Raw genomic sequence first — 24,475 nt, 5'->3', positions numbered from 1 at the left:
GAGTATGAAGTTGATGACCTCGAAGCCCTCATGGGTGAAGGATCCGAACCTCAAATCCATACCGGAGACGAGTTTGATCTTCACCCTCAGAGTGAATCGACTGTCAATTCTCTTGACGATCTCCGTAGACTATGTCACATCCCCCCTGAGGTGGAGATGATAGTCCCGGAGCCCTTCGAGTCTCCTGAGTCGGGGCGAGAAGGTTACTGATGCGCCTATGAAATTTATTTCAAAGGTTGCGGCTTATTCTTTCCCCTTCCTGAGATACTTCTCACCTACCTCAACCATCTGGGAATTGCCTTTTCTCAGATGTTGCCCAACATGCTTCGGTATCTTTTGTGTACCTTTACTATTGCGGCGGAGACGGGTTACTCGCTGGGACTTTGCGAGCTCTTGAAACTTTTCCAGGCTCGCGAATCCCGAACTTCTGGGTATTATGCCCTTTATCTGATCGCGGATCGGAATCTTATTGACGGCCTGCCTTTAAAGGACAACGCCTGGAGGAAGTTTTGGTTCTTCTTCCGCATAAATAATTTTTCTACTCTGAGTTCTTCCGAACTCCTTCGAATTCACTGGTCATCGAATTTGGGTAGAAACTAGGACTTAACTGAATAAATTTCCTACATTATTTCAAACTGCGATTCAACATTTAATTGTTTTCTCACAGGTCCCCAGATTCGGCCAGTCCCATCCATTGATCTTCTCAACTTCTACAAAGCCGTCGTGGAAAGGCCAGTTAATTGGAATTCCTTTACTTTGGAAAGAATTCACGGCGCCAGATTCTCTGTTTGAATGGGCCTAACTAACCTCATCGACCCTCCTCCTGCTGGGATTGATCTCTCGAGTCTGAATGCCCGAGACAGGAGAAAGATCAAAGAGGCAAACAAAAAGGTCAAAGATCAGATTTCCCTGGTCGAGAAAAACAAGAAAAATGCAACCTCCACCGGGGACGACAAAGTCTATCGGAAAACTCTTCTAGTTGACGATGGATCCCTTGAAGGTTCAAAGTCGATGGCGGTTGCCGTAAACAATGATCCTCCCTCTACCCAGCAACAGACAACGTGGTCGCTGCTACTGTCAAAGAGGAAGGCCTTACAGGTGATTCTTCTCTCATAAAGAAGAGGAAGGCTGAGGAACTTGAACCCCCGCTCCAGGGGCGTCCTAGGAACACAAGGAAGAGCAAAGCTGCTCCTTCGAATCCATCGATTCCTGAATCTGCTGAAGCTCAGGATGTAAATCCTGATTCAGGAATTGTTTTAAAGGAACCGATGGGCTCAGGGAGGCTACCCCCTAGACGCCCCCGAGGCAATACCTCTAGGGTATGACTCCATCTAACACTATTCTCAGCTCTGTCTTACTTTCTGAACGATCTCCTGAACAATCTTCTGAACGATCTTCTGAACGATCTCCTGAACCTCACCCTGATCTACCCGAAACAAGACTAAATCTCTATCGAGAACCCGCTCTGATACCAATTGTAAGTGCGGATGAGGTACGATAAATTGTAGAAAGTAAACGAGAAAAGAAATTTGTTAACGAGGTTCGGTTTTTCCTACTCCCCGGGACCAAGTCCAGATTTCGATTTCACTAGAACAAGAAAGCAAATTATTACCAATTCGCAAACGCGTAAAACAAGCCCAACCCTCTTGATTTACCGCTCCCTTCTATAACGTGAAACCTTAAGGATAATCTCTACCCTTAACTAAACTCCCCTTGAGTCTAGATTTAATCAGGATAACCTAACCCTGAGCTAAACTCCACTTGAGCCTAGACTTCAAAACAAAACCACTTGATCACACAAGCACAAAACCCGCAAAACTAAGTTGCACAAAACCGCGAAACTATGTCGCACACACCCTCAGAAAGCTCTCAATGATTTGCCTCTATGCCTCAGCTCTCTTGCCTCTCCAAGACGTCCCCAGCTCCTCCTTATATAGCCAAAACAATTTCCTAATCACCATAGGAGAAGATTTCCAATTTCCATAAGAAAAAGTAAATTTCCTTTTATACTTTTCCTTTTTCTCTTCAAACTCTACTTTCATCAAGTCTTCCAAATCTCTTTAAGTCCTTTTTCCTTTGTGATTCATCCTCTAAACACGCTCCAAACACATCTTCTCAAACCTTCTAGAAACCGACACTTACACAAAAACAGTCGCATCTTGACATACTTCTTGAATCATTCAGAAACTCCATCAGACAAAATCTTGTTTTACTTCTTGACTCATTCAACAACTTCATCAGACTGCAGCTACATCTTCATACGTTTAGGTGTTTCCACACCCGCTCTGGGAAGAAACTTCTATCCTTTGAGTGGTGGAAGCCTGAAGTCAAGAAGATGTACATCAGTCATTCATTCAACTCCTCGCAGGTTTGACTATTTGCATCCTTAAACAATCGATTTCGAAAAATCTTTTTTTTTTTTATGCATCTTCTTTCATTAGGGAAACTTTGGACCTGAACGGCATCATCAACTATTACGAAGAGGAAATTGCCAAAGTTTCCAAGAGAGCTGCTATTGCTGAAAAAGAGATTGAGAAACTGCAATCTTCCAATCGGCTCGTGCAGGAGATTACTGGCCTTGACTCGGCTCGTCAGGAAGAAATCGAGCGACTCAAAAAATCTGACCAGGAGATGAGGAAGATTTTGATTGAAACTGAGCAGAGGCTAGAGACTGCTCTTGCTGATCATAACCTTGCAATGAGCAAGATCGAACTCCTGAGATCAGAGCTTGATAGGGTCAAAACAGCTGCTGAGGAGCTCGAGCGCAAAAATCAGTCTCTTTCCGAACTGAATGATCGAGATGTTTGCAAATTATCTCACGATGCTCGTAAAGAGGTCAAAGGAGCTGGGCAAAAGTTTCTTCTTGCTGTGCAGGAATTTGTCATTGCAGATAAAGCTTGGAACAAACTCAGCTCCGAACGTGATGCGATGAAGAGCAATCTCGATCTGATCAAGGAGATAGAGGAAGGATCAGTCAATTTGGCTGAAGAGAAGGAGACAGTGGGCGTTGAGCTCGCTGAGACTGAAGCTAAGCTAGCTAATGCTCCCAGCCATATTTGGATTTGCAGCAGTTTGCTTCTGAAGTCGCTAATTCCCCACCATCGACTGAAACAAATATTGGTTTGTCTTTGGATGAAATGATGTTAACCGGTTCTCATCGTGCTCATTTCGATGAGTTTGGAACCAATGTTGACAAAATTTCTTTGGAACGAACTCAGGGGTTCTCTAGTAAGGATTCCGCCACTTCCTCGATTATGGAAGATGACTCCGAACCGAGGAGCGAAACTCCCCAGGATGCTAGCTCGCTTATCCCTGAGGTGGTTTTCGAGACTCAAGATGCTACCGCCGGGGGTGCTCCGGTCTCAAGCCAAGTAGGAGATGAAAGAGGTTCGCCTATGAATGAATGATGGTGATTGTATTCACCTTTTATGGGGATTGTCCTTTTAATTTTTAAGACATGAAATTTGCTTTGTTGGCCATGGGGCCTTTTATCTCTTTTCGAGTTTTCTGCCCAAGGGGGCTTTTTTTTTTTTTTTTTTTTGTTTTGAATAATTTTCTTCAAGGGGTTTTTAATAAAAATTTCTTTAGGAAGAAATATTAAATTTTGGTGGAAACCATCGATTTTACCTGGAGGGTTTGCAAAGTCCTTCTAACCGAAATGGTTTAAGATTACAGGAGAGATAGGCTGATCAGACATACTTGCCTTTTTTAAAGGAAAAACATTGGAATTTTTCCTCGGTCTCTCGGTTGCGAGGTTGGAGCTCGGCTTACTAGAACACTTCGCAATACTTCGAATGTGTTCGATTTAGAGAAATTTCTAGTGAGAACTATTCGCTTTCTCTAAAAAGATAAAAAGGTGTGATACCATTTATTGATTGGCTTCGAATTTCGAGTTCGAAATTATGTTTTGCCTACTAGGTGCTAAGTGATACTTGATTGACCTATATTTCGTAGGTCTTGTTTGTGCATGTACACGAAAATCGAAAGGTTGCAACTGTCAAATCAATAGATTGACGTTTAACTTCCTTTTTAATAAATACTCGAGTGAGCAAGTTTATATATTTCCTTTATATAAGGAGAATAAGATTTTGGACATTTCCCGAAAAATCTTTTCTTCACAAGGAACTTTGCAATTTCCTTTTTACGATGACCTCTCCCCAGGGCGAACCTTCCGATCCCAATCCACCACGATTCCCTTCGGGTGAATTTTCGTTTCTGACAGGGGTCGGATTCACTCCACAAGGGGTGGCCATTCCTTGCTTTCTTTCTTCCATGTCTAAGGAAGAAAAGATCGAGTGCCATGAATTCATGGAACAGGTTTGAACCCAATACCAGTCGTTTCAGGGTTTTACCCGATAGTTTTGTAACGTATATATTCTTTGCAGATAACCGAAAGGTACGTCTTCCTTTGCTCCAAAAGGCAACGCCTTGGAAGGAAACGCCGTGTTTCTTGAGGACCGGATTGCTAGAACTGAAAGGAAAATCCGACGTTTGGAGTCGGATGTTCCTAAAATTGTAGCCAGAGCTTCATCCCAATCAGGTAACTTTTTAATTAGTGTTTTGTTACTTGAGATTAACTGACTTTTTCGAAAACTCAATCCTCTCTTTAATATCTTTATTCTAGATAAAGAGTAGATTGGGAATACGTTTAGGTTTTTCCACACCCGCTCTGGGAAGAAACCTCTATCCTTTGAGTGGTGGAAGCCTGAAGTCAAGAAGATGTACATCAGTCATTCATTCAACTCCTCGCAGGTTTGACTATTTGCATCCTTAAACAATCGATTTCGAAAAATCTTTTTTTCTTATGCATCTTCTTTCATTAGGGAAACTCTGGACCTGAACGACATCATCAACTATTACGAAGAGGAACTTGCCAAAGTTTCCAAGAGAGCTGCTATTGCTGAAAAAGAGATTGAGAAACTGCAATCTTCCAATCGGCTCGTGCAGGAGACTACTGGCCTTGACTCGACTCGTCAGGAAGAGATCGAGCGACTCAAAAAATCTGACCAGGAGACGAGGAAGATTTTGATTGAAACTGAGCAGAGGCTAGAGACTGCTCTTGCTGATAATAACCTTGCCATGAGCGAGATCGAACTCCTGAGATCAGAGCTTGATAGGGTCAAAACAGCTGCTGAGGAGCTCGAGCGCAAAAATCAGTCTCTTTCCGAACTGAATGATCGAGATGTTTGCAAATTATCTCACGATGCTCGGAAAGAGGTCAAAGGAGCCGGGCAAAAGTTTCTTCTTGCTGTGCAGGAATTTGTCACTACAGATAAAGCTTGGAACAAACTCAGCTCCGAACGTGATGAGATGAAGAGTAATCTCGATCAGATCAAGGAGATAGAGGAAGGATCAGTCAATTTGGCTGAAGAGAAGGAGACAGTGGGCGCTGAGCTCGCTGAGACTGAAGCTAAGCTAGCTAATGCTCCCCAGCCATATTTGGATTTGCAGCAGTTTGCTTCCGAGTTCGCTGATTCCCCTCCATCGACTGAACCAAATATTGGTTTGTCTTTGGATGAAATGATGTTAATCGGTTCTCATCGTGCTCATTTCGATGAGTTTGGAACCAATGTTGACAAAATATCTTTGGAACGAACTCAGGGGTTCTCTAGTAAGGATTCCGCCACTTCCTCGATTATGGAAGATGACTCCGAACCGAGGAGCGAAACTCCCCAGGATGCTAGCTCGCTTATCCCTGAGGTGGTTTTCGAGACTCAAGATGCTACCGTCGGGGGTGCTCCTGTCTCAAGCCAAGTAGGAGATGAAAGCGGTTCGCCTATGAATGAATGATGGTGATTGTATTCACCTTTTATGGGGATTGTTCCTTTAATTTTTAAGACATGAAATTTGCTTTGTTGGCCATGGGGCCTTTTATCTCTTTTCGAGTTTTCTGCCCAAGGGGGCTTTTTTTTTTTTTTTGTTGTTTTGAATAATTTGCCTAAGGGGGTTTTTAATAAAAATTTCTTTAGGAAGAAATATTAAATTTTGGTGGAAACCATCGATTTTACCTAGAGGGTTTGCAAAGTCCTCCTAACCGAAATGGTTTAAGATTACAGGAGAGATAGGCTGATCAGACCTACTTGCCTTTTTTAAAGGAAAAACATTGGAATTTTTCCTCGGTCTCTCGGTTGCGAGGTTGGAGCTCGGCTTACTAGAACACTTCGCAATACTTCGAATGTGTTCGATTTAGAGAAATTTCTAGTGAGAACTTTTCGCTTTCTCTAAAAAGATAAAAAGGTGTGATACCATTTATTGATTGGCTTCGAATTTCGAGTTCGAAATTATGTTTTGCCTACTAGGTGCTAAGTGATACTTGATTGACCTATATTTCGTAGGTCTTGTTTGTGCATGTACACGAAAATCGAAAGTTGCAACTGTCAAATCAATAGATTGACGTTTAACTTCCTTTTTAATAAATACTCGAGTGAGCAAGTTTATATATTTCCTTTATATAAGGAGAATAAGATTTTGGACATTTCCCGAAAAATCTTTTCTTCACAAGGAACTTTGCAATTTCCTTTTTACGATGACCTCTCCCCAGGGCGAAAATTCCGATCCCAATCCACCACGATTCCCTTCGGGTGAATTTTCGTTTCCGACAGGGGTCGGATTCTCTCCACAAGGGGTGGCCATTCCTTGCTTTCTTTCTTCCATGTCTAAGGAAGAAAAGATCGAGTGCCATGAATTCATGGAACAGGTTTGAACCCAATACCAGTCGTTTCAGGGTTTTACCCGATAGTTTTGTAACGTATATATTCTTTGCAGATAACCGAAAGGTACGTCTTCCTTTGCTCCAAAAGGCAACGCCTTGGAAGGAAACGCCGTGTCCTTGAGGACCGGATTGCTAGAACTGAAAGGAAAATCCGAGGTTTGGAGTCGGATGTTCCTAAAATTGTAGCCAGAGCTTCATCCCAATCAGGTAACTTTTTAATTAGTGTTTTGTTACTTGAGATTAACTGACTTTTTCGAAAACTCAATCCTCTCTTTAATATCTTTATTCTAGATAAAGAGTAGATTGGGAATACGTTTAGGTTTTTCCACACCCGCTCTGGGAAGAAACTTCTATCCTTTGAGTGGTGGAAGCCTGAAGTCAAGAAGATGTACATCAGTCATTCATTCAACTCCTCGCAGGTTTGACTATTTGCATCCTTAAACAATCGATTTCGAAAAATCTTTTTTTCTTATGCATCTTCTTTCATTAGGGAAACTCTGGACCTGAACGACATCATCAACTATTACGAAGAGGAACTTGCCAAAGTTTCCAAGAGAGCTGCTATTGCTGAAAAAGAGATTGAGAAACTGCAATCTTCCAATCAGCTCGTGCAGGAGACTACTGGCCTTGACTCGACTCGTCAGGAAGAGATCGAGCGACTCAAAAAATCTGACCAGGAGACGAGGAAGATTTTGATTGAAACTGAGCAGAGGCTAGAGACTGCTCTTGCTGATAATAACCTTGCCATGAGCGAGATCGAACTCCTGAGATCAGAGCTTGATAGGGTCAAAACAGCTGCTGAGGAGCTCGAGCGCAAAAATCAGTCTCTTTCCGAACTGAATGATCGAGATGTTTGCAAATTATCTCACGATGCTCGGAAAGAGGTCAAAGGAGCCGGGCAAAAGTTTCTTCTTGCTGTGCAAGAATTTGTCACTGCAGATAAAGCTTGGAACAAACTCAGCTCCGAACGTGATGAGATGAAGAGTAATCTCGATCAGATCAAGGAGATAGAGGAAGGATCAGTCAATTTGGCTGAAGAGAAGGAGACAGTGGGCGCTGAGCTCGCTGAGACTGAAGCTAAGCTAGCTAATGCTCCCCAGCCATATTTGGATTTGCAGCAGTTTGCTTCCGAGTTCGCTGTTTCCCCTCCATCGACTGAACCAAATATTGGTTTGTCTTTGGATGAAATGATGTTAACCGGTTCTCATCGTGCTCATTTCGATGAGTTTGGAACCAATGTTGACAAAATATCTTTGGAACGAACTCAGGGGTTCTCTAGTAAGGATTCCGCCACTTCCTCGATTATGGAAGATGACTCCGAACCGAGGAGCGAAACTCCCCAGGATGCTAGCTCGCTTATCCCTGAGGTGGTTTTCGAGACTCAAGATGCTACCGTCGGGGGTGCTCCTGTCTCAAGCCAAGTAGGAGATGAAAGCGGTTCGCCTATGAATGAATGATGGTGATTGTATTCACCTTTTATGGGGATTGTTCCTTTAATTTTTAAGACATGAAATTTGCTTTGTTGGCCATGGGGCCTTTTATCTCTTTTCGAGTTTTCTGCCCAAGGGGGCTTTTTTTTTTTTTTTTGTTGTTTTGAATAATTTGCCTAAGGGGGTTTTTAATAAAAATTTCTTTAGGAAGAAATATTAAATTTTGGTGGAAACCATCGATTTTACCTAGAGGGTTTGCAAAGTCCTCCTAACCGAAATGGTTTAAGATTACAGGAGAGATAGGCTGATCAGACCTACTTGCCTTTTTTAAAGGAAAAACATTGGAATTTTTCCTCGGTCTCTCGGTTGCGAGGTTGGAGCTCGGCTTACTAGAACACTTCGCAATACTTCGAATGTGTTCGATTTAGAGAAATTTCTAGTGAGAACTATTCGCTTTCTCTAAAAAGATAAAAAGGTGTGATACCATTTATTGATTGGCTTCGAATTTCAAGTTCGAAATTATGTTTTGCCTACTAGGTGCTAAGTGATACTTGATTGACCTATATTTCGTAGGTCTTGTTTGTGCATGTACACGAAAATCGAAAGGTTGCAACTGTCAAATCAATAGATTGACGTTTAACTTCCTTTTTAATAAATACTCGAGTGAGCAAGTTTATATATTTCCTTTATATAAGGAGAATAAGATTTTGGACATTTCCCGAGAAATCTTTTCTTCACAAGGAACTTTGCAATTTCCTTTTTACGATGACCTCTCTCCAGGGCGAACCTTCCGATCCCAATCCACCACGATTCCCTTCGGGTGAATTTTCGTTTCCGACATGGGTCGGATTCACTCCACAAGGGGTGGCCATTCCTTGCTTTCTTTCTTCCATGTCTAAGGAAGAAAAGATCGAGTGCCATGAATTCATGGAATAGGTTTGAACCCAATACCAGTCGTTTCAGGGTTTTACCCGATAGTTTTGTAATGTATTTATTCTTTGCAGATAACCGAAAGGTACGTCTTCCTTTGCTCCAAAAGGCAACGCCTTGGAAGGAAACGCCGTGTCCTTGAAGACCGGATTGCTAGAACTGAAAGGAAAATCCGACGTTTGGAGTCGGATGTTCCTAAAATTGTAGCCAGAGCTTCATCCCAATCAGGTAACTTTTTAATTAGTGTTTTGTTACTTGAGATTAACTGACTTTTTCGAAAACTCAATCCTCTCTTTAATATCTTTATTCTAGATAAAGAGAAGATTGGGAATACGTTTAGGTGTTTCCACACCCGTTCTTGGAAGAAACTTCTATCCTTTGAGTGGTGGATGCCTGAAGTCAAGAAGATGTACATCAGTCATTCATTCAACTCCTCGCAGGTTTGACTATTTGCATCCTTAAACAATCGATTTCGAAAAATCTTTTTTTTCTTATGCATCTTCTTTCATTAGGGAAACTCTGGACCTGAACGGCATCATCAACTATTACGAAGAGGAACTTGCCAAAGTTTCCAAGAGAGCTGCTATTGCTGAAAAAGAGATTGAGAAACTGCAATCTTCCAATCAGCTCGTGCAGGAGACTATTGGCCTTGACTCGGCTCGTCAGAAAGATATCGAGCGACTCAAAAAATCTGACCAGGAGACGAGGAAGATTTTGATTGAAACTGAGCAGAGGCTAGAGACTGCTCTTGCTGATCATATCCTTGCCATGAGCGAGATCGAACTCCTGAGATCAGAGCTTGATAGGGTCAAAACAGCTGCTGAGTAGCTCGAGCGCAAAAATCAGTCTCTTTCCGAACTGAATGATCGAGATGTTTGCAAATTATCTCACGATGCTCGGAAAGAGGTCAAAGGAGATGGGCAAAAGTTTCTTCTTGCTGTGCAGGAATTTGTCACTGTAGATAAAGCTTGGAACAAACTCAGCTCCGAACGTGATGAGATGAAGAGCAATCTCGATCTGATCAAGGAGATAGAGGAAGGATCAGTCAATTTGGCTGAAGAGAAGGAGAAAGTAGGCGCTGAGCTCGCTGAGACTGAAGCTAAGCTAGCTAATGCTCCCCAGCCATATTTGGATTTGCAGCAGTTTGCTTCTGAGTTCGCTGATTCCCCTCCATCGACTGAACCAAATATTGGTTTGTCTTTGGATGAAATGATGTTAACCGGTTCTCATCGTGCTCATTTCGATGAGTTTGGAACCAATGTTGACAAAATATCTTTGGAACGAACTCAGGGATTCTCTGGTAAGGATTCCGCCACTTCCTCGATTATGGAAGATGACTCCGAACCGAGGAGCGAAACTCCCCAGGATGCTAGCTCGCTTATCCCTGAGGTGGTTTTCGAGACTCAAGATGCTACCGCCGGGGGTGCTCCTGTCTCAAGCCAAGTAGGAGATGAAAGCGGTTCGCCTATGAATGATTGATGGTGATTGTATTCACCTTTTATGGGGATTGTTTCTTTAATTTTTAAGACATGAAATTTGCTTTGTTGGCCATGGGGCCTTTTATCTCTTTTCGAGTTTTCTGCCCAAGGGGGCTTTTTTTTTTTTTTTTTGTTGTTTTGAATAATTTGCCTAATGGGGTTTTTAATAAAAATTTCTTTAGGAAGAAATATTAAATTTTGGTGGAAACCATCGATTTTACCTAGAGGGTTTGCAAAGTCCTCCTAACCGAAATGGTTTAAGATGACAGGAGAGATAGGCTGATCAGACCTACTTGCCTTTTTTAAAGGAAAAACATTGGAATTTTTCCTCGGTCTCTCGGTTGCGAGGTTGGAGCTCGGCTTACTAGAACACTTCGCAATACTTCAAATGTGTTCGATTTAGAGAAATTTCTAGTGAGAACTATTCGCTTTCTCTAAAAAGACAAAAAGGTGTGATACCATTTATTGATTGGCTTCGAATTTCGAGTTCGAAATTATGTTTTGCCTACTAGGTGCTAAGTGATACGATTGACCTATATTTCGTAGGTCTTGTTTGTGCATGTACACGAAAATCGAAAGGCTGCAACTGTCAAATCAATAGATTGACGTTTAACTTCCTTTTTAATAAATACTCGAGTGAGCAAGTTTATATATTTCCTTTATTTAAGGAGAATAAGATTTTGGACATTTCCCGAGAAATCTTTTCTTCACAAGGAACTTTGCAATTTCCTTTTTACGATGACCTCTCCCCAGGGCGAACCTTCCGATCCCAATCCACCACGATTCCCTTCGGGTGATTTTTCGTTTCCGACATGGGTCAGATTCACTCCACAAGGGGTGGCCATTCCTTGCTTTCTTTCTTCCATGTCTAAGGAAGAAAAGATCGAGTGCCATGAATTCATGGAACAGGTTTGAACCCAATACCAGTCGTTTCAGGGTTTTACCCGATAGTTTTGTAACGTATTTATTCTTTGCAGATAACCGAAAGGTACGTCTTCCTTTGCTCCAAAAGGCAACGCCTTGGAAGGAAACGCCGTGTCCTTGAGGACCGGATTGCTAGAACTGAAAGGAAAATCCGACGTTTGGAGTCGGATGTTCATAACTGGGAGGAGAGGGGATTTGACTCTATTGCTCGCATTCCCAGCTGCCTTCGAGAACACATTAGGTTTCTGAAGAAGCATTGGGACATCTACCAAGAGGGCCTCGAACCCGGCGAACGCGAAAGCGGTTCGTCTTCCGACGAAGTTCCTTCTGCGAACCCACCTCCTTCTTAATTATTATTATTATTTTGTAACTGACTATCGGGCTAGCGGCCCAACGACATTAATTACATTCCTATATTGCTTTAATTGATTTATTTCAATCTCATTTAATGTAAAAATTTAGGGAATATAATTTGGGATTAACTCGATTACATTTTCTATAAAAGTAGTAATTTCAGATTTTGGGAAATCGTCAATTAGCCCTCTTAAATGTGGTCGAGTATTTTCTGGGTATAGAGTAGGTGTAGTTCATTATTGAATTTAATCAATAATAATTCTACAAAAATGTCGAAGGAAGGTAACTCATCAAAGAATCCTTCTGAATCACTCATAACATTAAGTGGTGATTTTTTGGGAGAATCAGACATCGAGCTTATAAAAGCGGGAGGAACTGGCAAACCGAAAGAGTCACGACTATTGAGGAAGGGAACCAGCATTCAGGTTCCGATTGTACTAATCGAGAGATTATCGGCTCAAGATCGTGTCAAGGCCGAAGAATTTATCAACAAGGTATTGTTTTCCCTTGTGTTTCTGATTACCTTTATCATTACTAAACAAAGGGTTTCATTTTTTCCAGCTCATCACTCGGCATGACGAGCTCGAAGATGAGAGAAAAGAGATTAGGAAGAAGAAAAGGGAACTAGGAAAGCGTTGCCTTGACATTGCTCGCGAACTTCATCGCCTCGAAGCCCATCCTTCCGATTGGATCGAGCTAGGACTTCAGGAGTACGGAAACATGCCAGGCTGTATTATGAGCATCGTTGACCTCGCAGGCCAAGGAGCAGAACTATTCCGTAATTCAAGACCTTTCTAGATTTGGTTTTTGTTTAGCAAAAAATATTTATTTATACATTGCTCAAAATGTATTTTATATTCATGCCCAAGAATAAAAATAAGATTCCATGATTGAAATAATATTTTTATTATTATAGCTGTTGGGGTCGGATCCCACACATCTTCGGTAGGATCCACTTGGATCTGTCCACGTCATTATTACATAATAATCCTCTTGGATTTCTAGATGTTTCATTGCGAGAATCGAGCTCGACCTGTCGGAAGTTCGATTCAGTTTATTAAAGAGCTCGATCTTTACCAGTACGGAGTTCGCTCTTATTCAACATACAGTTCGCATAAAGGAAGGCCGAAGCGAGGAGAATATTGTTCGAGGTTCGCGGCAGCGTCAAGACGCCGGAGTTCGGAGTCAACAAGAAAGAGTTCGGAAGATCCACGCGAAGCCCAATATAGTTCAAATTCAAGCCGTTTAGGTCAAAGTGTAACCTACATGATTAATGCGGATCAATGCGATTATGAGCAGTAAATGACCGCATTGATCATCTTTTCTCTATAAAAATAACCTCAAACGCACGTGTTTGAGGGGGAACAACTTTTTACCTCTTACGATCAAGCAATACAACATACTCTTTCTTTTACAATTTTGCAAGGCGTTTTACTATTATATTCTTGCCAAACTCTTTCGCTCTATATAGTTTCTTGGTTACTTTCCTTTTTAAATCCTTATTTTCATTTGTTGATTTTAGAGTTTTTCTCCACAAAAATACTTAAAGACAATCGAGTGTGAATCCTACATCCACATTTTGGCGCCGCCTGTGGGGAGTTACCGCAAAACTCTTTAATCTCAAAATCTCTCTTTTTCAAACCAAGAAACTATGGCTGATAAGCAAGCTTTGAACAATGCAATTGCCTTGCTTACTCAGTCAACCACCGATCTAACCAATCAGATGGGTACACTCACTAGTGCCAACGCCACTTTTGGTGAAAGGTTAAACTCAATCGAGCAAACTCTAACGAGTGTTTAAAATACTCAAACAAATTTGTCAAACGCGCAAAACGTTGTTTCAAGCCGTTTAGATCATTTGTCCTCAGCACAAACGACAGCGTATTAGCGCAGGCTATTCCAAACTCCCATACAAAACAGATCCGGGAGCACTCAAACTCCTCCTACAGGCCGTCCTGCTAGTACTAGCAATCAGACAACCGTAGGAGATGGGTCCAATCCAACCGGGGATGAAAATCCCCAAAATCAGGGCAATCCTGCTATTGACGAAGGACTCCTTATGGAAGAACCTGGTGTCATCCTTTCCGATGATTTCGTCAAAGTTCGTCAAGAGCTTGATGAGATGAAGTCGAAGTTTCATCAGGCGACCAGTTCGGCACCTGAGATCGATCGAGTAATCGAAGAAACTCGACGAACACCCTTCACTTCGAGAATCTCAAACCTTCGGATCAAAGATTCTCGAAAGGTCAAATTACAAACTTACGATGGTAAAGGTGATCCTAAAAATCACCTCGCTGCTTTTCAGATCGCTGCTGGCAGAATTGATCTAGAACCAGACGAGGAAGATGCCGAATATTGTAAACTATTCTCTGAGAATCTGTCCGGATCGGCTTTATTATGGTTCGCTCAGTTGGAGCCTGAATCTATTGATAGTTTTAAGGAATTGTCTTCCGCATTCCTAAAACAGTATTCCATGTTCATGAAAAAGGCAACCTCTAATGCAGATCTATGGAATTTAACCCAAGGTCAGAACGAATCACTTCGCAAATATATCGCTAAATTCAAAGAAGTGATAGCCAAAATTCTTGGGGTGTCGCACGCTGCTGCCCTTTCTGCTTTAAGGAACGGACTTTGGCATGAATCCCGATTTCGGGAAGAAATCATCGTCAATCGTCCGAGCACTATACAATATGCTTTATTCAGAGCTACTAATTGGATGGAGGCAGAAGAAGAAATGCTTAGCCTCGCTAAAAAGCATCGGCCAGAAAAATTGGTCGTTGGAAATCCAACTAAAAAATTCGAACCAAAAGATCAAAAACGGTTCGGAGTTAATCCTGCTACTAATGCCGTAGGAAAACCCTCCCCAAACAAAGGAAGATACAATTCTTCTAATACTTGGGTTAGAGATGAGAGTGCCTATTGCGATATTCATAGAGTAAATGGACATTCCACCAAAGATTGCAGCGTACTCAAAAAGCACCTCACCGAACTGTGGGCGGCTGGAGAGCTCGCTAATTTCAATATCGAGGAGTTTGTGGAATCTTATCATAAAGAAAAAGAAGATTTCGAAGCGTCCAATCCTCCTGAAAAGAAACATAAGCCCAATGGGCCCGGAACTCCGAACACTCCTAAGAAAATGATCGATGTTATAATGGGAGGATCCAAATTGTACCAAGATTCGATCAGATCAATCAAAACGCACAAGAAATCAGCAGCAATTCAAACCGCTGTGGGTTTCCAGTCAAATGAACAAACACCTTCTATCTCTTTCGATAATTCGGACACTCAAGGATTAACAGGACCTCATGACGATGCTCTTGTGATAACTTTGGATGTTGCGAACTTCGAAGTAACTAGGTGTCTAATTGATACTGGAAGCTCGGTAGATCTCATCTTTCTAAGCACATTGCAAAGAATGGGAATCAGTAAAGCAGATATTATCGATCCACCGGCACCATTAGTAGCTTTCACGAGTGACACATCTATGTCCTTGGTGTCCTTGGGGAACATAAAACTACCAGTGCTCGCCGCTGGGGTTCCTAAAATTGTAGAATTTATTATTTTCGACTGTCCGGCCGCTTACAACATAATTCTCGGAACTCCTTGGATTTACCAAATGAAAGCTATACCTTCAACTTATCACTAGTGTGTGAAATTTCCGACTCCTGCGGGAATCAGAACCAATCGAGGAGATCAGGAAACGTCACGATCTTGCTCCCTCATGGGACATCGTTTAAAGCTTAAATGGCAATTAATGATAAACGCTAAGCAAGAAATCATTTTGCGTTACCCAAGTGGTCTCAGTTCGAGTGAAGTTACCACAAAAATTGAAATTGATTCCGAATTTCCAGAATTGGAAGTTCGGTAACTTTTCTAAAAGAAAATAAGCATACTTTTGCCTGGTCGGCGAAAGATATGCCTGGAATCGACAAAAGTATCATTACCCATGATTTAAACGTCGATCCCAATTTCAAACCAATAAAGCAAAAAAGAAGAAAACTTGGTCCAGACCGAGCTCAAGCGGTCAATGACGAAGTTGATAAGCTTTTGAAAATTGGTTCCATCAAAGAAGTGAAATACCCGGAATGGTTAGCAAACCCCGTGGTAGTCAAAAAGAAAAACGGAAAGTGGAGAGTATGTGTCGATTTCACTGACATTAACAAAGCATATCCAAAGACAGTTTTCCTCTCCCTCATATTGATCGGCTCATAGAATCAACGGCCGGAGACGAACTCTTAACATTTATGGATGCATTCTCTGGATATAATCAGATCATGATGAATCCCGAAGATGAAGAGAAAATATCCTTCATAACAGATAGAGGGATCTACTGTTATAAAGTTATGCCATTCGGTTTAAAAAATGCCGGAGCAACATACCAACGTTTAGTTAACAAAATGTTTGCAGAGCATTTCGGAAAAACGATGGAAGTTTATATAGATGACATGCTCGTGAAATCCTTTAAGAAATCCGAGCACATCACACATCTCGAGCAATGTTTCAAAATTTTAAACGAGTTCGGAATGAAATTAAATCCAGCTAAATGTTCCTTTGGCGTGCCTTCCGGATAATTCCTGGGGTACATAGTCACGGAAAGAGGAATAGAAGCAAATCCTAATCAGATTAACGCTTTCCTTACTATGGCTTCACGGAAAGAGGAAGTCCAACGATTGACAGGCAGAATTGCTGCATTAAATCGTTTCATATCGAAGTCTACTGATAAATGTCTCCCCTTTTATCAAATTTTGAAAGGGAACAAAAAATTTCGGTGGGATGATCAATGCGAAGCAGCATTTGGTCAACTCAAAACTTATCTGACAACACCGCCGATTCTCTCAAAACCTGAATAAGATGAAAACCTTTATCTCTACATTTCAGTCTCTAACCATTCTGTGAGTGGGGTGTTAGTTCGAGAGGACCGAGGTGAGCAAAAGCCAATTTTCTACATAAGTAAATCTCTTACTAGTCCAGAAACGAGATATACCATGATGGAGAAATTAGCTTTAGCAGTGGTCATATCTGCTAGAAAACTCAGACCTTATTTCCAATCTCATCCGATAAAAGTTTTAATTTCTCATCCACTTCGCTCAATTCTTCACGGTCCAAGTCAGTTCGGAAGATTGGCGAAATGGGCAATCGAACTCAGTGAGTACGATATAGAATACATAAGTCGGACTAGCGCAAAAGCACAAGTCCTAGCTGATTTTCTAACCGAACTACCATTAGATGATGGAATCTTTGTTGAAACGGACTCTACATGGAAATTACATGTAGATGGCTCTTCTTCTAAACAAGGATCCGGAATCGGCATTAGGCTCGATACTCCGACAAAGGAAATAATCGAGCAATTATTTCGGTTAATGTTTCCAGCTTCGAACAATGAAGCAGAATACGAAGCTCTTTTAGCAGGACTTCGGCTTGCTCTTGCGATTGGAGCAGAAAAAATAATAGCTTATTGCGATTCTCAGCTAGTTGTAAACCAGTTCGCTGGAGATTACGAAGCTAAGGCTCCTCGAATGGAAGCTTATCTTTCGGCTGTCAAAAATTTAGCCGGAAAATTCAAAGAATTCGAATTAGTTCGAATACCTAGAGGAGAAAACATTTCGGCAGACGCTTTAGCTGCCCTAGCTTCTACCTCAGATCCTGAATTCAAATGAGTTATCCCAGTTGAATGTATTTCTTCGCGAAGTATTTCGGTTGAAGAAACAGAAAACGATAACATTTCGGAGGCCGAATACATCAAAACTCCAAAACAAAGTTCCGGAAATAGTTCACTTGTCATCACCAGATCACGAATAAAGTCTCAAGATGACGAACTTACTCCACCATTGGAACTTCCTAAAAGAAAGTCAAAAAGAAAGTTAAAGGATCAAGAGGTTCCCATTAAAGAACCGTCTCGAACCGAACAGTCACTTCCAGGTGATGTAGAGGTTCAGGAGACAATCAAAGATCCTGATATTCCTTCCGAACCCAAACCAAGGAAGTTTATACTCAAGGATAATACTTCTGCTAATGATTGGGGGGCTGACTCGAGGGTACCCATCAAAAATTTCATTCTTAATGGAGAACTACCATCTAACAAATGGCAAGCTCGCAAATTAAAAATCATCAGCGCTAAGTATTGTATAATTAAAGAGTCATTGTACAAGCGAGGCGTCAGTGATCCTTATCTTTTATGTATCTTCGGACCCGAATTCGGACCCGAAATTGAAATAGTGACAAGCGAGGTCCACGAAGGGCTTTGTGGTAGTCATTCTTCGGGACGAGCAATGGCTTTCAAAATCAAACGGTTAGGATATTTCTGGCCAACTATGATTTCAGACAACATTGATTACGCCAAACGGTGTAAAAAGTGTCAGATGCACGCTCCTCTTATTCACCAGCCATCTGAAATTCTATCACATATATCCGCTCCATACCCTTTAATGAGGTGGTCGATGGATATAATCGGTCCGATGCATCGTTCAACACGAGGCGTCCAATACTTATTAGTTCTAACGGACTATTTTTCCAAATGGATTGAAGCTGAAGCTTATATAAGCATACAAGATTTCGTAGTAAAGACATTCTTGTGGAAGAACATTATTTGTCGCTATGGAGTTCCCTACGAAATAGTAACGGACAATGGTCCTCAATTCATTTCAAATGATTTTGAAGATTTTTGTACCGCTTGGGGAATAAAACTTAGCTACTCAACGCCGAGGTATCCTCAAGGGTAGGCCTAGGCATATGGGTAACCCGTTCGGGTTCGGGTAAAACCCGTTTGGGTTCAGGTTGAATGGGTAATGAATTTATGGTCTATTCGGGTATTCCTATGGTTTCGGTTCCGGTCGGGTTCGGGTATTGTCGGGTTCGGGTCAGTTTGGATAATACCCGAAGTTTAAAATCACTTTACATACTCAAATGATCATATAAAGAGAATAGAACATCAAACATGTCATTTAAATACTAAATCCAATCCAAAATAACAAAGATGACTACTTAACTCTTAAGTGTTAAGAGTAGATTCCAATCCAAAATCACATAAATCCGATTATTCGAAAAAGAAAAACATAGAACAAGATTCGGTGATGCATAACTAATGAGTGATGACTTTGTTTTGAATCTTTCTCTCCTGACAAGAAAAAACAATCAAATGTTACTTGCCTTAATCACTCAAAAGTCAAAACCGTGAAAGTCAATGTAATTACTTACCTTAATCATTCAAAACCTTGGATGTGGAATTCAGGTTCAAACTCTATTAAAGAGAATGACTTTGTAATCGTTTCAGAGACTCGATTAAAGCCAGTATGTAAAGACAAAAACTTTGAATTTCAAATCTTTATCTTTGTTTCGACATCTAGGAAGCAATAAAAATCATAACTTTCACCTAATTGTGTTAGCAAACAGACAAATCAAATAAGGTAAAAAAATGAATGATTCAAACGGAAAGGAGAAGAACTAACCTCCGATTGATTTCGTGATAGAGCTGTCGGTGACGGTAAAGTCGCCGAGTACACAAAACGACAAAAGTCACAAAACCTAAAACCTAGGACATACATATAAGTATAAGTATATAACTATATAAGACTATATATCTAATTATCTATATACATATATAAACATATGTGTATTGCTTCGGGTTTGTGGGTACCCTAAATGGGTAACGGGTAATACTCGACCCTACCCGATACCCACGGGTAATCCAATACTCTACCCAATGAGGTAATTTTCTAATACCCTAACCCGCCCCAACCCGATTTTTTCGGTCCGGGTATCGGTTCGGGTATCGGGTCCGGGTTTTTTGCCCAGGCCTACTCAAGGGAATGGACAAGCGGAAGCCTCCAATAAAACCATTCTCAGCAATCTTAAAAAACGCATGAGTGCTCGAAAAGGTGGATGGTATGACGAGCTGCAACCTGTGTTGTGGGCTTATCGAACAACCCCAAGACGAGCAACGGGTGAAACTCCATTCTCATTAGTTTATGGGATGGAAGCCGTAGTCCCAGCCGAGCTGAATGTTCCAGGTTTGCGCCGAAGCGAAGCTCCACTTAACGAAGAATCGAATTCTAAATTATTAGAAGATGTTCTCGATACAATCGATGAAAGGCGAGATCAATCCCTTATTCGACTTCAGAATTATCAACAGTTGACCGCACGATACTATAACTCAAAGTTGAAAAACAGACCTTTAAATGTAGGAGACTTTGTTTTAAGGTGAGTGTTCGATAACACTAAAGAAGAAGGAGCTGGAAAACTCGGTATTAACTGGGAAGGCCCTTATCAAATCACTGAAAAAATCTGAAACGGTGTACACCGTTTACAAGACCTTGGTGGAAATCCCGTTCAATGGCCTTGGAACATAATCAACTTGAAAAAGTTCTATTGCTAAAGCAAACACATTCGAACTACGATTTGGCTTGATCCTATTCTGGGTACGTAGGCAGCTCGCTAGTCACGAGTCCAGCTATAACGTAAAAATAAAAATATTATTCCAGTCATGGAATCCTATTTTTCTAAATTCGATATTTGAGCATGAATATAAAGATACGTTGCGAACAATGTATAAATAAATATTTCTTGCTAAGCTAAGACCGGATCTAGAAGGGTCTTGAATTACGGAACAGCTCTGCTCCTTGACCTGCAAGGTCAATGAAGCTAATAATACAACCTGGCATGTTTCCGTACTCCTGAAGTCCTAGTTTGATCCAATCGGAAGGATGGGCTTCGAGGCAATGAAGCTCGCGAGATATATCGAGGCGACGCTTCTCTAGCTCCATTATCCGTTTCCTAATCTTTTTCTTCTCATCTTCGAGCTCGTCATGCCGAGTGATAAGCTGAAGAAAATAAAACGCTACGTTTAGCAATAACAAAAAGAAGTTAATCACTAGGATGGAAAATACCTTATTGATAAACTCCTCAGCTTTAACACGATTTTGAGGCGACAATCTCTCGATTAAAACGATCGGAACCTGAATGCTGGTTCCCTTCTTCAATATTTGTGAATCTTTTGGTTCGCCAGACTCTCCTGCTTTTATAAGCTCGATGTCCGACGTCCTCGAAGGATCAACACTCATCACTTTGAACGAGTCTGAAGGATTCTCTGATGAATTACCTGCCTTGAACATTTTTGTAGAATTGTTGTTGAAATTCAATGACAGACTACACCCACTTTATACTCGAAAATTTATTCGATTGCATTTAAGAGGATTAATTGACGATTTCCCTAATCTGAAATTACGACTTTCATGGAAAATGTAATCGAGTTAATTGCTAATTATATTCCCTAGATTAAACGCATTAAATATGATGAGTTAATCGGCAAATTTAAAGCAAAAGGGGAATGTAATTAATATTGTTGGGCCTCTAGCCCAATAGTTTTTTACATAATAAAAAAAAACTAAGAAGGAGGGGGGTTCGCAGGAGGAACTTCGTCTGGTGGTGAACCGTCTTCGCGTTCGTCAGGTTCGAGGCTCCTTTGGTAGATATCCCAATGCTTCTTCAGGAACCTAATGTGTTTTCGAAGACAGCCGGGAATGCGGGCGATAGAATCAAATCCCCTCCTCTCCAAGTTGTGAACGTCCGACTCCAAACGTCGGATCTTCCTTTCTGTTCTAGCAATCCGATCCTCGAGGATACGGCGTTTCACTCCGAGACGTTGCCTTTCAGAGTAGAGGAAAACGTATCTTTCCGTGATCCGTAAATAACAGATACATTACGAATCTATTAAGTAAACCCTTGAAACTATTGGTACTAGGTTCAAACCTGCTCCATGAATTCATGGCACTCGATCTGTTCCTCCCGGGACATGGAAGGAAGAAAACAAGGAATATCCACCCCTTGTGGAGTGAATCCATCCCCCGAAGGGAAAAGAGATTCGCTTGAAGGGAATCGTGGTGAGTTAGGACCAGAAGGTTCGCCTTGGTGAGAAGTCATCTTTGATCTAAAAAAGAAGAACTACAAAGTTCTTTATAAAAAATAAAGTATCTATTGGAAAATTTCCAAAATCCAACTCTCCTTATATAGAAAAAATATGTAAGGGCACTCACTCGAGTCTTTATTGAAAAAGAAAGTTAAACGTCAATCTATTGATCTGACTGTTATGACCTCTCGATTTTCGTGTACATGCACAAACAAGACCTACGAAATATAGGTTATTCAAGTATCACTTAGGCGAACTTAATTTCGAACTCGAAATTCGAAGACAATCAATAAATGGTATCACACCTTTTTATCTCTTAGGGAAAGCAAACAGTTCTCACTAGAGATTTCCCTAATCGAACACATTTGAAGTATCGCAAAGTGTTCTTGTAAGCCGAGCTCTAACCTCACAACCGAGAGACCGAGGAAAAATTCCAATGTTTTTTCTTTAAAAAAGGCAAGTAGGTCTGATTAGCCTATCTCTCCTATAATCCTGAACCACTTCGATTAGGAGGTCTTTGCAAACCCTCTAGGTAAAATCGATGGTTTCCACCAAGATTAAATATTTCTTCCTAAAGAAATTTTAATCGAAACCCCCCTTGGGCAAATTATTCAAAACAGTAATAGAAGCCCCCTTGGGCAGAAAATTTGGAAAATAAACAAACGGCCCCATGGCCAACAAAGCGAATTTCATGTCTTTAAATTAAAGGGACAATCCCCATAAAAGGTGAATGCAATCACCGTCATTCATTCATAGGCGAACCGCCTTCATCTCCTGCTTGGCTTAAGACAAGAGTACTCCCAATGTCAGCATCTTGAGTTGTGGGAACCACCTCGGGAATGAGTGAGCTAACATCCCGAGGGGGTTCGCTCTTTGATTCAGGGTCGTCTCCCATAACCGAGGAGGTGGCAGGATCCTGACCAGAGAACCTCTGAGCTCGTCCCAAGGAGATTCTGTTAACATTAGTTTCGAACTCATTAAAATGAGCGCGAGGAGAACCAGTTAACAGCATCTCATCCAGAGACAAACCAATACTTGGTTCAGTCGGTGGAGGGGAATCGGCGAACTCAGAAGCAAACTGCTGCAAATTCAAATACGGTTGAGGAGCAGTAGCTAGCTTAGCTTCAGTCTCAGCAAGCTCAGCGCCAACTGTTTCCTTTTCTTCAGCCAAGTTGACCTTTCCGTCCTCTATCTCCTTGATCAAATCGAGATTGCTCTTCATCTCATCACGCTCGGAGTTAAGTTTGTTCCAAGCTTTATCTGCAGTAATAAATTCCTGCACAGCAAGGAGAAACTTTTGCCCAGCTCCTTTAACCTCTTTCCGAGCATCGTGAGATATTTTGCGAACATCTCGATCTTTGAGTTCGGAAAGAGATTCATTTTTGCGCTCGAGCTCCTCAGCAGCTGTTTTGACCCTGTCAAGCTCTGAGCTCAGAAGCTCAATCTCGCCCTTTGCGAGGTTATGGTTAGCAAGGGCAGTCTCTAGTCTCTGCTCGGTTTCGATTAAAATCTTCCTTGTCTCCTCGCCAGATCTCTCGAGTTGTTCGATTTTCTCCTGGCGAGCCGAATCAAGGCCAGCAGTCTCCTGCACGAGCTGACTGGAAGATTGCAGTTTCTCGATCTCTCCTCCAGCAACAGCAGCTTTCCTGGAAAGTTTGGCAAGCTCCTCTTCGTAATAGTTGATGATGCCGTTCACGTCCAAAGTTGCCTAATGAAAGAAGATGCGTTTTTAAAAAAAAAAAATTCAAAATCAGTTGTTGAAGGGTGCAAATAGTCAAACCTGGGTGGAGTGGAATGAATGACTGACATACATCTTCTTGATATCAGGCTTCCACCACTCAGAGGACGGGAGTTTCTTCCCAAAGCGGGTGTGGAAGCACCTAAACATGTTCCCAATCTTCTCTTTGTCTAGAATAAAGATAGTTATTTGAGGATTGAGCTTCTTAAGAAGTCGATTGATTTCAAGTAACAATATGATAATTAAAGGTTACCTGATTGGGATGAAGCTCTAGCAACAAGTCCCGAGCTCGGAGACGATCGAACCCTGGAAGTATTGCCTCGGGGTCATCTAGGGGGTAACATCCCCAAACCCAGCGGCTCCTTTAAAACGATTCCTGAATCAGGATTTACATCCTGAGTTTCAGCAGATTCAGGAATAGGCAGATAAGAAGAAGTGTTTCTGCCCTTCCTTGTGTTTTTGGGATGCCCCTGGAGCAGGGGTTCAAGTTCCTCGGCCTTCCTCTTTTTCATGAGAGAATAATCACCTGTAAGGCATTCTTCCTCAGTGGTGGCAGCGACCACGTTGTCTGCTGCTGGGATGGGGGAGGGAGCGCTGTTCACAGCGACCGCCATTGATTTTGAACCTTCAAGAGATCCATCATCAACAAGGAGAGTTTTTCGGTAGACTTTGTCGTCCCCGGTGGAAGTTGCGTTTTTCTTGTTTTTCCCGACTAGGGAAATCTGATCTTTAACCTTTTTGTTTGCCTCTTTGATCTTTCTCCTGTCTCGGGCATTTAGACTCGAGAGATCAATCTCAGCAAGAGGAGGGTCGACGGGGCGAGTAAGTGTCATTCTGACAGAAAACCCGGTGCCGTGAATTCTTTCCAGAGTAAAAGAATTCCAATTAACTGGCCTCTCCAAGACGGCCTTGTAAAAATTGAGAAAATCGATGGATGGAACTGGTCGAATCTGAGGACCTGCGAAAAAACAAAGAAATGTTGAAACGCAGTTTGAAATAACAAAGGGA

General features: G+C 41.6%; 1 protein-coding gene across 1 annotated transcript; it reads left to right on the top strand.

Annotated features, from left to right (window-relative positions):
- Window positions 1–4,146: 4,146 nt before the first annotated feature.
- On the top strand, window positions 4,147–5,790 carry LOC110227368. Its single transcript, XM_021021455.1, has 4 exons — window positions 4,147–4,317; window positions 4,386–4,396; window positions 4,653–4,721; window positions 4,824–5,790. Exons 1-4 carry the CDS (start codon window positions 4,147–4,149, stop codon window positions 5,788–5,790), a joined length of 1,218 nt encoding a protein of 405 aa, XP_020877114.1.
- Window positions 5,791–24,475: the final 18,685 nt, after the last annotated feature.

The sequence above is a fragment of the Arabidopsis lyrata genome (genome assembly GCF_000004255.2).
Source record: "Arabidopsis lyrata subsp. lyrata unplaced genomic scaffold ARALYscaffold_6, whole genome shotgun sequence".
In the NCBI taxonomy this organism is placed as follows: domain Eukaryota; kingdom Viridiplantae; phylum Streptophyta; class Magnoliopsida; order Brassicales; family Brassicaceae; genus Arabidopsis; species Arabidopsis lyrata.
The sequence above is the reverse complement of the archived record's forward strand: the minus strand, read 5'-3'. Positions and strand labels throughout refer to the sequence as shown.

Coding starts and splice junctions, on each gene's coding strand:
- LOC110227368 (XM_021021455.1), top strand. CDS start 4,147: ATGACCTCTCCCCAGGGCGAACCTTCCGATCCCAATCCACCACGATTC. Junction 4,722..4,823: donor AAGCCTGAAGTCAAGAAGAT/GTACATCAGTCA, acceptor TTCTTTCATTAG/GGAAACTCTGGACCTGAACG.